The following is a 15,207-nucleotide window of genomic DNA, read 5'->3' as shown; positions in this document are numbered from 1 at the left end:
TTATATAGTTATGTATATTTAATGTTGTTTCTGTTTCATTTGCTTTTGAACTGTTCTGTGAATGTCAGGGAAGTGAAATAACATTTGTTATTGTATTTGGTGTTTTATGAAGTGAAAAAAATTAATTCTGCTATTTAATAGTTTGTCCGTCAAAGAGTGAGGTTTACCATGATGAAGTACAATTTCCCCCAAACTGTTTTTTTTTAACTAAGAAAACCACATTCAAATTGAGTCATTTACTGAACTAGAAGCAATTTACAATGAAAAAAACACAACCTACAGCCTTTTACCTGAATTACTACTTTTCCACTGTGAAGAAAAAGGGGTTATCTCGCCTACTGCCGTGCAGTTATTAAGGTCAGTAAGGTGTGTTCTCATCTGTAGATTAATATAAAATAGGATTCAAACAGTTGAACTATGAGCAAAGTCATAGGAAGGGAATGAGTTTGAGATTTAAAAATATTATTTCTACATAATCTTTATACTGATAACCATTTGCATGTTCAGCCAACCGTGAAACCAGAGAGCTACAAATGTCAAATGAAAATGTCCAATACATTTTTTGTAAATGTTTTATCATGGGAATATACTCCATGGTTTTCGTCTACATGCATATATAGGTATCAAGCCCATTGTATTTATGTATTTCCTTTTATTTAAAAAGATTTGCCCTGTTTTTATGGGCAGAATGCTATTATTTGATTTTATACTGGATTTTTTTTCATATATTCTTTCAGTCACTATGTTACTTCCTGTTGGTCTTTACATTTACTTGTTGAATGATGTTTATCTGTTTTTTACCAGCAAGTGTGTTTGGACATGTGGTATAAAATAGGAAGAAGCACAATGTGCTTAGATTAGGTTTGTGTCAATTTAAAGCAAAATATGAAACCACTTGGTACTTGTCAAACTCTACGTGCTCTACGTGCCACTGTCAGACGATATTTTTTCACTTATTTTATATTTTTTATGCTTCTCTAGTTTAAAATGGATGCATACTCTGTAAACATAAGTGTGTCAACATGGTGGCTGCTGTTAACTAGACATCTGTAATTATGCAAACTGTGTAGGGCAAAATTAGAACTCCTGCCACACAGGAGCAGTGATGCTATCATAATCGTTATGTCAAGTTGTCTGTTTTATAATCGCAGGTACAGTGTGATGTGACAAGGTTAAAGAGCTTATATACAGAGTGTTTAGCATTTTATACTTAGTTATAAATGCCAGCGGCAGTTTGTCTCTGTTAAATCTGGCTTATGTGTTGTGGCTTACCTTGCTTTTTCCCAGTGTCACTTAACGATTAACTGTGAGAATGTGAAATCAGCAAATATTTTTTTAATCCTTTCCCAATTGAGAAGAAGACAAGATGCAAAATTTACTGTAGCTGTCATGCAAGGCCTCCAGTGTAAAGCAGTTTGCTGGATCTCTAAACAAAGTTTAATCCTAATTTTCACTCAGCAGACATGATCAGATGACAACAGTGACCTTGATCATCAGACAGGGCAGCTCGGTGGCTTTTCATAACAGAGTTTATGAGCTTGTAAGACACTCTGACCTTATTTTTCTGCTGCTGTTCAGAGGTCCCACCCTCCTTATGAAAAGACATTTCATCCCAAATCCAAGCAACCACTCCTAAACCACATCTATAAATATTTTACGGAGGCAGAAAAGAATGGTGGAGACACATCAGATAAAACTCTTACCCGTTTCCCACCCCACTTATTCTATCCCTTTTTACAAAGTGTCTGCAAGTGAGCTCAGCAAGTCCTTCTTCAAAACATCCAATTCTTCTGGAAGATGCAAATCATTAACTCCTTATCTTGCTGCGTGGCCAAACGGTATGCAGTCATTCAGTTGTTTTCCTGTCTAGTGAATAACACCACCGGACTCTAAAAGTCCTTTCACCCACCTCTGATGCCGATCGATGGGAGTGAATGAAGCAAGAATTCCTTTTACCGTTTGTTTTTTTTGTTGTTTTCATCAATAATAATGTTTGTTTTGTTACCCCCCTCTGCTGCTCTCTCACTCTCTGCTGCCCCTGCCATCATCAGTTGACTTTAACCTCTAACATAAAATCTTACCTAGAGTTCAGGTCTCACAGCCTATTAACCTTTTTCTTTTTTTTCACTTTTTGTTGTAACAGTCTCCCTCTTTAATTTTACTTTTTGCCCATCAAACCACATATGTCTGCTGGTGAGCATTTGGCCAGGTTGCTCTGGGGGGCTGGGATATTTTTGTGTTTCTAAAAAGTATATAATGGTCAGTTTAAAGCTATAGAAAGTAGTGAGTTTGTGTGAATATGGCATAGCCTATTCAGAAAAGCTCTTGTAATAGGAAATTCTGTGTTTTGTAATATTTCTGTATGGGGTGTATTAAATTATTCTACGAAAGTACTTTCTATGGGAAAATACTTAAAATGTGACAGTCTTTGTAAGTATTTATCTTCACAACTAAATTATTGTACTTTTTTTTTTTGCAATTTGTAGATATGTAAGTGATGATGACAAGGTACTGGTAATCATGAAATTAACTGTTTTGTCATCGGTCTGATGCATCTTTTAATTTATTGATGTATATACTGTATGTTTGTTGATAAACAGCTTACTTTATTTTGTATATGACCAATAAACATGTTTTAAAATGGAACAGCTTTTGTGTGTCTTTTGTAATTAAGAAATATAGGAATAATAGTTTTTGACATTTATAGTTTTTTTTTACTATTATTATAATCAACGTTTTGCTTAGCTAAAATATTAATTCTAGAGTATTTCAAGAAGATACAGGGTGCATTTAAAATTCATTCAGCAACTCAGTATAATTCCTACTAGCTAACAAAGACATCCACTTAGGTTGCTCATCTCAAATAACGTCATCATCAATGCCATATTATGCTCTCTCTCTTTTTTCTTTCTTTTTTGTCATGAAAGAAATCTCTGCATCAAAAAAATACAGTGTCACAATACATTATGGGTAAAGTACCATTACACGGTAACTGTAGATGTTGCCCGTGTATCTTGTTCACTAAATCATAGTCGGTTTGAATGAAACAAACTCCCATGCCTCCCCAGTGAAGTCTTTTACATATTTTAATCAGTCACGTCCAATGAAACAAGAGTTTTGTTTTAAAGTGTCCTCATTCCTATGCATGAAAATACAGAGGGTGAATCAGTCACCACTAACAGCCTTATTACAGCCAGTTTCTCTGAAACTCAAAACTTCAAGTCTCTGCTGCTGTTTGATCATGAAAAAGGAAATAGAAAAAAAAGGCCATAATAATACTGAATGGACAGAACATTTTTAAATTCATATGTATTTGTGATGCGCGCACGGTCGGTCTATCAATGCTTGTAAAATATGTGTCGCAATTCAGAGGCATGACACCACACAGACTTTCTCCACAGCCGAATATTTGGGTTCATCAAACACGGGTGGAACCGGCAACTCTCTTAACTGCCGCATTGAATTGCTACAAGCGCTGGACCGGAGCCGCCATTGATGTCGGTAGTGTCACCTGTGCTCGTCCTGCTGCGACAACCTCACGGCCGCTGTGCACGAGCTCCGCACGCGCGCTGGCTCGCACACCTGTTAAACATGCGCAGACGGGTGGCAGCTTGAATCTACAGCCCGGACCCTTTTCAAACTTAAAAAGTCCTGGTGGCAACTCGAACCGCACCAAGCTTTTTGATACGTCGATGTAGCTCCGAAGTAGTGGATGCCGTGCCGGGGATGCGCAGTATCCCGCTACCGCAGGAGCCAATCAACCATCAAAATATCTTAAAACAATGCAACTCCGAGAGGAAACCGTGGCGTGCAAAATCTAATGGACTTGGGATGGATACATTTGCAATAGCATATGACTGAATAAGAATAACAGGGGCTTATGCTCAGGGTGCAATCGAGGCCACAATTCGTATCCTTTACTCTATCTCCAGTATTATTGTATCAACGCCCGCCCATCTCTTTGTTTAAGCCAGTCAAGTCTGTAGGTGGCAGCATCAAGTTATCGTCAGCTCCCTGCAACGCAAACTGGCCTGGCTCCCGCAAAAACACGGAGCGCCACGACATCCTATCCGATATTGATACAAGCTTCGCTGAAATATCCTTGTCAAAGAAGAGGAGGTTACATGTGTTTGGTTAATGGGATGTGAGTCTCTGGTAGTTAAAGTTGTGTTTTGTGTTTTAAATATGTATATTCCTTATTTAATTGTTTAGTAAATCCCCGCTCATGCTGGAGATCCACTCCGGGTTTTGTGAGCGCCTCGACGGTCTCCAACTGTCACTGTCTGTTGCTGCGGGAGGAGAGGCGGGTAAAAATGTAAACACTGATCTATACTAATGGAGACCTTTGTATGGTAGCTTGCTAGACTTTTTACTGCTGCTTTTCCATCAAAAGTAACATGGCAGAGCTGCTCCATTGTTGCTTAGTTTTGTTCTTTTACATCTTTAATATATTTTGACTATACCTGTTTAGTATTAAACGCTAACCAGCTCCGCTTTAGCTATCTAGGTTAGTTAGCTAGTGTTACTGCTCGGGGGTTAACGTTAGCAAAGACAACACGATAACGTTAATGTAATCAGGTTAGTTGTCCCTTAAATTATCTAACGTTACTACCTACCGTATCCTGATGCAACCTGATGGAGGACTACGACACGTTTGTGCAGCGTCGTCTCTCCCAGCTAAGGAGAAGTGAGGAAGAGGAGGAGGAGGAGGGACAGAGCAGACCTTCACCTACATCCTCTCTCATCAGCGTCTATGGACGACCCATCCTTCCCCCCCTGGTATGAGCTCGGTTATATGGCAGTCCTGATAAAATCATCACGGCTGAGGGTTTTAATCTTAGCTAACAAAACGCACTAAAGCTACTGAAGGCTGTACCACGGTGCTGCCTCTCTGTTGTGTAGATAATGCACTGTCATGCTGTATCTTGTTTTTATGAAACAGTGCTTAAACAATTAGTTATTTGACAGGAAATTAACATCAGTTTGATAATTAATTATGATAAGAAGTCAGTTATATTGAATTTACAACGATATGGAAAGTGCCACACATTCTTCCAGCTCATCAAATGTTAAGTTTGCCATGCTCACTATCAAATGTAAATTCAGCATTTTTGTCTTTTAGACTGTTGGTCGGACAAAACAAGCAATTTGAAGAGGTCCCCTGGGTCTCTGGGAATTAGTGATATGCATTGATCACTATTTCTGGACATTTTATAGACCAAATAATTAATCGATTTAATCATTAAATATAGAACAGAATAATTGATAAAGAAGAGTAATGACAAGTTGCAGCCCTTGTGTAAAATGTCCATGACATCCCATGTCTGTTTTCTGATTTTAACAGCTGTCAGGGGAGCAGAGGGAGGAGATGCAGCGACACAGAGATGCAGCACAGAAAGCTGCTGGCAAAAGAAAGTTGAAGGATGAGCCAAGAATGGCCTGTGTGCAAAATATTCTGCGCAGTGTTCAGGTAACTGAAGTCCTGGCTTTTCAGCTATCCTCTTTGCAAGCCTAATAAAGGTGGGTGACAAATTAAAGGAAAAACCTGAAAAATGAGTGGAGAAACAGGATGACAATGCCCACATCCGTAGCACATGAGGGGTCACCGAATGGGTTTGATGAGTATGAAAGTGATGTGAATCATATGATGTGGGCTTCACAGTTACGACATCTCAACCTAATTGAACACCCATGGGAGATTTTGGACGGATGTGTTGGACAGTTCTCTCCACCACCATCATCAAAACTCCAAATGATGAAGTATCTTTTAGAAGAAAGGTGTTCATCCCTCCAGTAGAGTTAGAGACTATTAGAATCAGTGCCAAGGCGCATTGAAGCTGTTTTGGCGGCTCGTGGTGGCTCAACACCTTACTAAGACACTTTGTTGGTTTTTCCTTTAATTTTTCACTCGTCTGTATTTGCCAGGTTTTGTTTTTGTTCCTACATTACTGCAGTTCTTTTGAATGAATAGAGCCATCGTCAGACTTTATTTTCTTTCATATCTCTCATAAATCGCAGCTGAGGAAGACACCAACACTGGAGGAGTTGCTTCAGGAGTCAGAGATTAACACAAAATCTTCATATCCCCACAACACCAGTGGTGGATCACAGAGTAATTTTTTTATCGGAACAAAAGATAATGTGTCGCTCTCGCCATCCCCTGTAAGGAAAGGAAAGGATGGGCGTTCTCTTCCTCCGATGAAATCAGCGATGTATAGTGCCTTTTTCACTTCTGATGTGACACCTCAACAGAGTTACAATGAAGGATGCCTTGTTGACCAACATGACAGCCAACGGGGGTCACAGCCAAGTTCCCTTAATGGTGCCTGCCACCAGTCACTGACCTACGAGAATGTCAAAAACACCATCAGTGTCTCCGGAATGATTGATGCAGGGGGCGAGAGCCGTGGCTTTGGCTCTTCAGAGGGAGCTTATGGTATGGGTGGCTTTTTGCTTCACAGCACCTCAGACACAATCACCAAGATGCCAGAAATTATTAGCCATCCTCCCATAGATGGAGAGGAATTGGAGAGGAATGGACTGGACTCATCCTTTTGTTATAACTTTAGAGCAGTAAAAGGCATTTGTTGCACCTCATTCCAGGAGTGTTCAATCATATGTGACCTTTTACCATCAGAAAAATCTGAAAGCAGTCATCTGGACAGCACACAGACTGGAGCTAACCCTCATTCTACTACAGTACTTGACCTTGACAAAGATCACATTTTGGAAAGAAGTGAGGACCCAGTCTCTTTATCAGAAAACAGTGGCTTTTCGGATAATCCCGAGTTATCGGAGACATCAAGCGTTCATTGTTCTCCAACAACAGAACTGCAGAGTCAGCATGAACCCACAGAAACAGAACCAGCAGACAACCATGTAGATGAAGCAAGGCCATCTGAGGAGCCTTATCGTCTGAGCCTCCAGGCCTTGCTGAAGAAATCTCAGGAGTATCGGCGGCGCCAGCGGATGCTTAGGAACCAAGCCAAAAACACTAAAATCCAGGAGAGGACTCAAGAACAGCCAAGAGCAAGGGCAGAGGAGCAGAGCCTCTCTGATAAGGAGAATGACGAGTTTCCTCATAAGGTGACTGTGACTACAGAAGGGAAGAGAACTAAAGAGAAGAGAGGCACTTTTATCCCAACAGTTGTAACGTCAGTAAAGAAATCCTGGGAAAATGAGAGGATGATTGAGAGTGACTTCAATGGGAAAAAGACTAAAGTTAAATCTGAAAGCATGCATTTAAGAGGAGATGGGAATACTAAGGAAATGACTAGAGTCGAGGAGGCAACAACTTTCAAAAATAATAAGCTGAACATGTCACAAGAGGTCGTAACAGAGCCGAAACAAATCAGCGCCTTCGCCCAGCAACAGCATCTGTCAACAGAAGTCTCTCCGGACCAGGGAGCCTTTAACTTGACCAGTGAGCAGAGTACTACCTATACCAAAGGTGTCTTTAAAGGAATAGGGAAATATCACACTATCCCAGCCCCTAATTTCTGTATGAGTCCTGTTCATTGCAAAAGCAAAGGCAGTGTCAGAGATTTGGAAACTGTTGATGCGGCTGAGACCTCAAAGGGGAAATTTGATGGCAATGCTGGCTTGAATGAAGAACACAATGTTGAAGAAAAAGGTAACCTGGGATATCAAAACAACCACGCAGCAGTTCCTTGTTTGGCTGTGAATCTCATGGTTGAAGGCAATGCAACAAACGTTTTAGCCAAGAGTTCAGAGCACATAGATCAGCTTGAGTCAAACCTATCCAGACTAAAAGTACTGATCTCAGATCTGGAGTCCACAGTGAAAGAAAACTTGGAGAATCACAGCCAAACTGAGAGCATCACGCAAAGTGAGTTCAGTTTTAAAGGTGTAGAGAACTCTGAGCAAAGTAAAAATGATCAACATATGCAGCTACATCAAAATGATTGTGACTATTGGGGGGACAGGCTGAGGGATAGTGACGTTGATACTAATGATGCAGAATACAGGGAGTGGCCAAGAGGAGAATTGTTTGACAATATCAAAAACATGCGCGAAGATACAGGACCTGAACCCATCTTCAGTGACGCAGAATATATTCCTCTCATCATGCAGGAAAAAGGAAAAGAGCCAGTTGACTTAAGAGAGATTAGGCTAGTCCAAACCTTAGCTACAGAGAGAGTAAAGGAAAAAGGAACAGTTGAACAGGGACTTAGGAAGACCTATGGACCACATGGCAGCTGCAGAAAGCAGCAGCCACCAGCTAGGTGTATCCTGTCTGCAGTACAGCAGATGCGTATTCCTGATGCATTCAGAAATGTTCCATCTGAAACCATGGCTCCATGTAACGTGTCAGTGCTTTCGGATACCAGTAACCATCCAGTGGAAAGGAGGAATGAGATGGCTGTGGAAGGTCATGATTCTCTCAACCGGTCATATAATGTGGACAGACCATCAGGCCTGTGGCTCCTCGAAAGGTCAGGGTCTGACTTGGGCTCAAAAAGTCACCTTGTTCAGGAGAAGCACCTGACCCCAGAGGAATGGTGTGAAGGTCAAGGTGGGGTATCCAAGGTCAAACGGAGACTGCTCATGCACGCGACAGAGGAGACAGAAAAGAGTGCAGATACCAGCAGAGGAACGGGCTGTGTGGTCAGACCCAGTTCCAGCACTCCTAGAGGTAAGACCACATCTGGGAAGGACAGAGGTGTCAAAATGTAAGTGATGAAGAGCTGAAAGTATGTAGGATTTCACTCCGGTGCAAAACTACAAGAGGTGATTCAATTTAAGTTTCCAAATTGTGCAGAAATTGAAGTGTAAATTGGGTGTACAGATGTTGAAAACAGAGGAATATAGAATCAGTGGAACAAACATGACACAAAAACCTGACATTAAAAAATACACTGCTATGGATTTCTTCACACAATCTGCAGGATCAGGATGAGGACAAGCACAGCATTTTTTTAATGTGTCAACAGTCAACTTACCCTGATCAGTGTCCAATTGTTTGTTTGTTTGTTATTTAATAAAATGTATATATTTGCATTTGTTTCATATAAGGAAAATAAATATTAATATAGAAAAAATAAAAGATCAGACTTTGTATCACTAGATAAGCAATATTCAGGACTGCCCTCCATGACACATGGTTTTAAACCCTTCTGCCGTATTAGTCAGGATTTTGTCTTGCAAACAGTTTATCTTTATATTCAACAATATATTGTTGTATTTACTGGTTTTAGCAGCAGTACGGTTGAATGAAGGCCAAGACCGTCAAGAGAACAAGCAAGAGCAATTGAAACAGGCCCATGCTGCTCAGGTCAGAGCCTTGCAAGATGAGCACAGGAGACAACAGGAAGAACTGCTACAGGTGAGACAACACGATGGATTATTGGTAGTATTGGGTATTGGGTATGTTGAAACAAACCTTTACATTTTATGTGCGTATTTACTGTAGTTTATAGTTGTAGTCAGAACAGCTTACAAGACAGTCTTACAGCAGGACTTTGGAATATGTAAGATACCTTTTGTCACAAGACCAACATACAGCAAGAATAACCACGCTTGGTTTGTGGCATTTTTACTCTTCATTTTACAGAGATTACAGTTTTCAATTTAAATAAATTTGTAAAAATTTCTAAAAATATTTGTTCATTCTGTCATTATGGGTTTTCGTGCGTAGATTGATGGACAAAAATGGTAATTTTATCATATACTATATATATCATAATTTATATGAAATCTACAAAACAGTAAAGTGTGCAAAAAGTGAAGGGGTCTGAATACTTTCTGAAACCTATTCTATGGAAGTATTTAAAACAAATCAGTGAGCCATACTATGACATACACTTTCATTATGAACACAGGCATTGTAGTTTGTTTTGTAGTTTCTGCCAAAATTATTCAGTAGAACATCAAATTCACAACTGAAATTAGTCCCCAACAAATACACAATTGACTCCTCTTTGAGTAACGTATTATTAGTAGTAGGAATTAATATAATTAAATACATGTATTTTTTTTTTTTTTTTAAATGAGAGTATACATTTGTGAGCTGCTTTTAAATATGTATGTCAGCACAGACAGTAAAGGGAATTTAAACAGTTTATTTAAATATTGAATGTTTTCAGTCTTATCCTAAAACATTTCCTCTTGACTTGCAAATGACAGTTTTGTCATTACTTTGCTTTGAGTGTAAAACAATATGGAGGAAATGAAATAAAATCCCAAATTACATGTTTCTGAAACAGCAGAAATACTGACCATTTATTCTAACTCTAAATATGGTTCAAACAGTCGTTGATATTTCCTCCATCCCACTGGTCCACTTCTTGCATTAGATTGCATCATGTATGGCTGTACGTGATGCACTGTGCAATTCTTGTACAGCTGCCATAATTCACTCTACCAGCGATGTTGACTCCACCCAAAGTCACCTACGAGAAATTAAGAATTAATCTCCAGCTCAGTGTTTCCATCATTTTAAAATGAGAATAGACTGGGAGAGTTTCTAACCAGTTCAATAAGTTGTGATGTAACAGTGACCCTAAATGTTTTTCTGAAACTAGAAGCGGACCTTTGAAAGGCTCTGGCACTGCTCCATATGTGAGCGCTCGCACACACACACACACACACACACACACACACACACACACAAATGTCCTCCTACCTGTTAGAAATGAGCTTTTGGATACCTGAGTCATGGGCAGACTGCAGACATCTGCTCATTGCAAGAGACTCTCAGACTCTCCCCAGTAGAAAAAAAAAAACCACGGGGATTCTACCATAAATGTTTCATTACATCCCTAAAGGCGAGCTGGCATTGTCGCCTGTTTCTGTGTGTGTGTGTGTGTGTGTGTGTGTGTGTGTGTGTGTGTGTGTGTGTGTGTGTGTGTGTGTGTGTGTGTGTGTGTGTGTGTGTGTGTGTGTGTGTGTGTGTGTACGTGCGTGTAAGACTTCAAGGACGCCTGCTGTTCGCTGGCAACCAGTTCTTGTTTCTTCAGCTTGCCTCTGTATTTGTTCTTGGCCAGTGTCCTTGCCCTATTAATCACAGTCTCTGTTTAATTTATGTATCCTTAACAACAATATAATTAACATAAGCTGTTTAATAAAAAGACTTCTTTTCGACTCCCCTCTGTCCCTCCATCATTTGTGATGTGATGAGAGTATGAGCTGGCTGGACTCTCTGGTAGGGAGGCGGGGACCGAGGGAATTGACACAGAAAAGGAAAGGATAATTTGTTTAATTCATGAGCGTCTGTGGATAAGTGCCAGATCGGCCCGCAGAGTGCCACCACTAATGGTCCCTTATCCTTCCCCTTTTTTCCCGCTCCTCTCATCCCTCTCTTTATTTTGTCTCATACATCCTCCAACATCATTTTTACTCTCTGGCTGGATTAATTTTCTCCATCTCTCCTGTCTCATCATCCCCGTCATCCCCCTCCTCCCCCTCCTCTGCTCCCTCTCTCATTTCATCCCTCTTGCCTCTGTGCCCCATCTCTCCCCTTCTGTCTCTTTCCGTCTACCCTCAATTAATTTCTTCCTCCTGCTTCATTTGCTGTCTTTCCAATTCAATATTTTCCATCCTCGCCTGCTCCCAAATGCACGCATGCCTGCACACGCACACACACACATTTATCCTCTTATTCCTTCCCTCCAACCTTATGTCCTCCCTCTTTCTCTCTCGCTGTCTGTCTCTCTCTCAGGCGTTACCGTTGCGTTACCGTCAGCTCCAGAGCGTGTCCTTCCCCTGCTCCATGTCAACCTCACGTCTCGGGGACACGCTGACCTTTTCTACCCTCTCTCAGGTATTACCATCACATTTGTTCGCTAATGTCAGTGATGCGAAAAGCTTGTCCTGCTTATCTTTGTATCTGCAGGATTTTTATCCATCATCAGTTGGCTGACACACTCAGGTGAAACTGATAGTTCCCCCTCGATGTCTTATCCTTCATCAGTTACCTAACCTCTGTCATCTGTTATTACTCTCCAATATCTACCAGAGAACAGCAGCTCAGCATCAGTTAGACTACATTTGTTCAAAAAACACGTCCCATTAATGCTCTAGAATCAACAGCTCTAGAATCAACAAGTGAATGTCACATCAGCTGCTTATTATTCTTCTTATTATTCCCTATTATAATGATGAGCTGTGAGTCCACTTGCGTTGATGTACTAAACAGATAGCAACCAAAAGACCTTGAGAATCTGCATGGGAAATAAATTGGTTGTCATTGATGGAATTAGCATTCTCCTCTGTCTTCCCCTCTGGTCCTCATTATTCACCCCTCTCATCACTCGTTCTCCTCTCTTCATCTTCTTCCCAAGCCTTCCAGCCCACTGTCAGAGCGCTACCGCCCCCTTCTGTCAGCAGCAATGAAAGGTTTTCTAACTCGCAGGCTGCTGAGGACGGAGAGAGTGGCGCAGCTGGTGCGCACCATTAGGGTAAGTAGAGACAGCAGTGTCACGTCTGTCTCCAGCAGCACTCTGTCTTGTATTGCCATAAAATGAACAAACACTGTTTGTATGCTGATTGCAGCTCTGTGTGTGTGTGTGTGTGTGTTTGGACATCTAGGACACGCAGCAGTTCCTGCATGCCTTCCAGCAGCAGAGTCCCAGCAGAGGAGAGTGCTGTAGCAGACAGGACCTCTTATTGCAGGACAGAGTCACTCTGCAGGTATGAAGGCAAACACATGTTGTAAACATCTGTTAACCTCTCTCCACTTCTCTTCTAAGCTGAAAACCAGGCAATTATTCCCCCCATTAGCAGTTACCAGAGCAGAGACTGTGATTACACACACTCATTCAAGCCATCGTCGGCTCTGTAATTGTTTGCCCCTCCAGCTGCGCGCTGCACGTTATGAGGTCTACGACATATTCTTTAGCCTGTCAGCCGGAGAGAGGATGCAGCTCATCAGATGGGACAGAGAGCTGGCCAGGGAGAGAGAGCTCAGACGACAGGTAACCTTTTCAGAACCTCTGGCCAAGCTGAAGAAAAAATCAGACACATTGGAGGAGCGGTTGTTTCTCATTATAGATAGTGAACCATTACAAATAATTCCCCAAAAAGTCAATGACAGAATTACAAATTTGGAATTGGAGGTCTTGTATTGGTAAGGTTAGGGCTGAATGTTACATTGAAACACACGTCACAGCCAGGTGCAGTGCAGTGTGATTGTGCACCACTGGGCCAAAACCAAACACTGCACAGAAATATCAGTAATTAATTACAGCAGTTCTGATCAGGTTCTAATCATTCAAATCCCCAAATACCATTATGTTTTTAGCACTGTTGAGACCTTTAAAGGCTCCAACATTTCACACTGCTTCATGATGATTCTGATAGATAGTGGTAACATTTTTCCTTTATTTTTCCTAGCTTAATACTTATGTTGTTAATCTAATTTCTTAAAGCAGGCACAAAGGACTGAGATATTGATTCTGTACTGTTTTGAACGTACATTTCCTTCCTATTAATACATCTTACAAATGTTTTGAGTGTTATAATGCACCTAGTTGGTAATGCAAAGTCTAATCTATTCTGTATATAGATGTTTATGCTTTTGTGTGTATGTGCTTGTTTAGAGTGGACACACAGGCCATCCCAGAGGAAAGAGTTCTCTGTCAGCCGCAACACAAAAATCACTGGAGAGGAAGAGAGGAATGATGTGAGTTTTCCTGTGCTATTTGCTTTAGGGCTGTGAATAGCTTAAGTGGTTTTTCGTGGTGCATGCGTTCATAAGGACAAGTGCACACAGTTATTGCCAGTACAGTCACAATACAGGATGAAGGAACCTCAGTGCATCAGACAACTCAAAATTCAACTCTGTCGCTGCCTCAACTCTGAAGTCGTGCTTTATGTTGCAGTGTTAGTAGCTGCATCTTATTAAAACCTTTTATTACAACCCTGTGCTCCGGATCTCATCATTCCAGATCCCAGGGGCACGATACAATATAGATACAATATAGACCCAACCTATGAAAACAATAAAAATCTGCACAAGATTTATTGGTGGATTTTGTTACATATATTTTTGAATGCAGTTAAAATTCCCGATCACAGTTTTCAGAAGCGTTCCTGTCACAGTTAGCTAAAAAAAAAGCAGCATTCACCTTTTTTTTTTTTTTTTTTTAAATAAACAAAGTCTTGCACCACAGGGGAAGAAAACTTTTTTTTTTTTTTTTTTTTCATGAGCCGTAGCTTTGTCAGTGGCTTAAACCTGCCTTCTCTTCCCTCCAGGATCCAGAAAAAGGTGGCAGAACGACACAGGGAGGTTGTGATGAGGACTGGACACAAGACTGGATTCTCTGCCGAGCAGCCACTGGAAACCAAACGAGGACAGTTCCGAGCAAATCCTCAGAGGGTCCTCAAGAGCACTTACTCCACTAGACCCCGATGATGCTTTCCAAATTAGCCCCAGTGAGGACTCCTAATAAGGCCTCTAGCGATTACATTAATATTGTATAACCAGTCATCCGAAAATTTCCAAATCCAAAATCCAAATTTGACTCAAAGTGGTGCCTGTTGCTGACTAATATTTTTGTATTTCATATCTAGAGTGCTGGGGAATGTTTTTTTTTTTTTTTTTTTTCTTTTCTTATTTTTTACCCTCCTCAACCAGGGTATATATTATTATAGTGACTACAGTTCCACTCACTTAGAGTAGTTTCACATTAATTGGATGCTCGGTGGTGGGGAAAACATATCACCGCAGCCGCTCTGTCTGCAACTGAAATTCTTTACCAGTCTGTTTCACCACCTTCAGTGTACTCATGTTGAAGATGTCAGTGGAAAAATGTTTTGCAGCCGGAGATGTTTGGCAGCACCTTTAAAGATCTGTGCACTGTACCTGAAAGATGATGTATAAAACTTTTTTCACAGCAGACATAGGAAACGCACAGGTGTAATGAATAATGATAATGATGGCTCCGTTCCAGTGGTTCCCAACCTGGGGATCATAAGGTAGATCTTGCGAGATGATTGGCATTTGAAAGCAGCAAAAATATACTTATGCAACACAAGATTATAGTTTTGTTTTTGTTTTGTTTGAAATCTTTGCATTTTCCTTGTGAATTACTGGACCAGGCCTCTAAAAATATCTCAAATAAATCATTTTGTTGCGGGAAAATTACCCTTTGGCTAATTGTTTACAACATGTATACATGCAACCTGTGAAATAGCTCACCCAACTGCAGTGCAACCATGATTATGGTTATCAATTACACCTTTTCT

The 15,207-nt window shown here is 40.7% G+C and overlaps 1 protein-coding gene across 2 annotated transcripts; it reads left to right on the top strand.

Moving 5' to 3' along the window:
* Positions 1 to 4,311: 4,311 nt before the first annotated feature.
* si:ch73-100l22.3 lies at positions 4,312 to 15,182 on the top strand. 2 transcript variants are annotated; one of them, XM_040145190.1, is made up of 10 exons: positions 4,312 to 4,779; positions 5,345 to 5,470; positions 6,019 to 8,656; positions 9,219 to 9,346; positions 11,681 to 11,782; positions 12,303 to 12,419; positions 12,550 to 12,651; positions 12,819 to 12,935; positions 13,560 to 13,642; positions 14,215 to 15,182. In XM_040145190.1, the coding sequence occupies exons 1-10, from the start codon at positions 4,636 to 4,638 to the stop codon at positions 14,372 to 14,374; spliced, it is 3,717 nt and encodes a 1,238-aa protein (XP_040001124.1). In that variant the 5' UTR covers positions 4,312 to 4,635; the 3' UTR covers positions 14,375 to 15,182. The 2 variants fall into 2 exon arrangements, with proteins under 2 accessions (XP_040001124.1, XP_040001125.1); XM_040145191.1 differs by lacking the exon at positions 11,681 to 11,782.
* The last annotated feature ends 25 nt before the right edge of the window (positions 15,183 to 15,207 follow it).

The sequence above is a fragment of the Xiphias gladius genome, chromosome 15 (genome assembly GCF_016859285.1).
Source record: "Xiphias gladius isolate SHS-SW01 ecotype Sanya breed wild chromosome 15, ASM1685928v1, whole genome shotgun sequence".
NCBI lineage: Eukaryota > Metazoa > Chordata > Actinopteri > Istiophoriformes > Xiphiidae > Xiphias > Xiphias gladius.
Note: the sequence above shows the minus strand (reverse complement) of the source record. Positions and strands in the feature narration are given on the sequence as shown.

Coding starts and splice junctions, on each gene's coding strand:
- si:ch73-100l22.3 (XM_040145190.1), top strand. CDS start 4,636: ATGGAGGACTACGACACGTTTGTGCAGCGTCGTCTCTCCCAGCTAAGG. Junction 4,780..5,344: donor GACCCATCCTTCCCCCCCTG/GTATGAGCTCGG, acceptor TGATTTTAACAG/CTGTCAGGGGAGCAGAGGGA. Junction 8,657..9,218: donor CAGTTCCAGCACTCCTAGAG/GTAAGACCACAT, acceptor TACTGGTTTTAG/CAGCAGTACGGTTGAATGAA.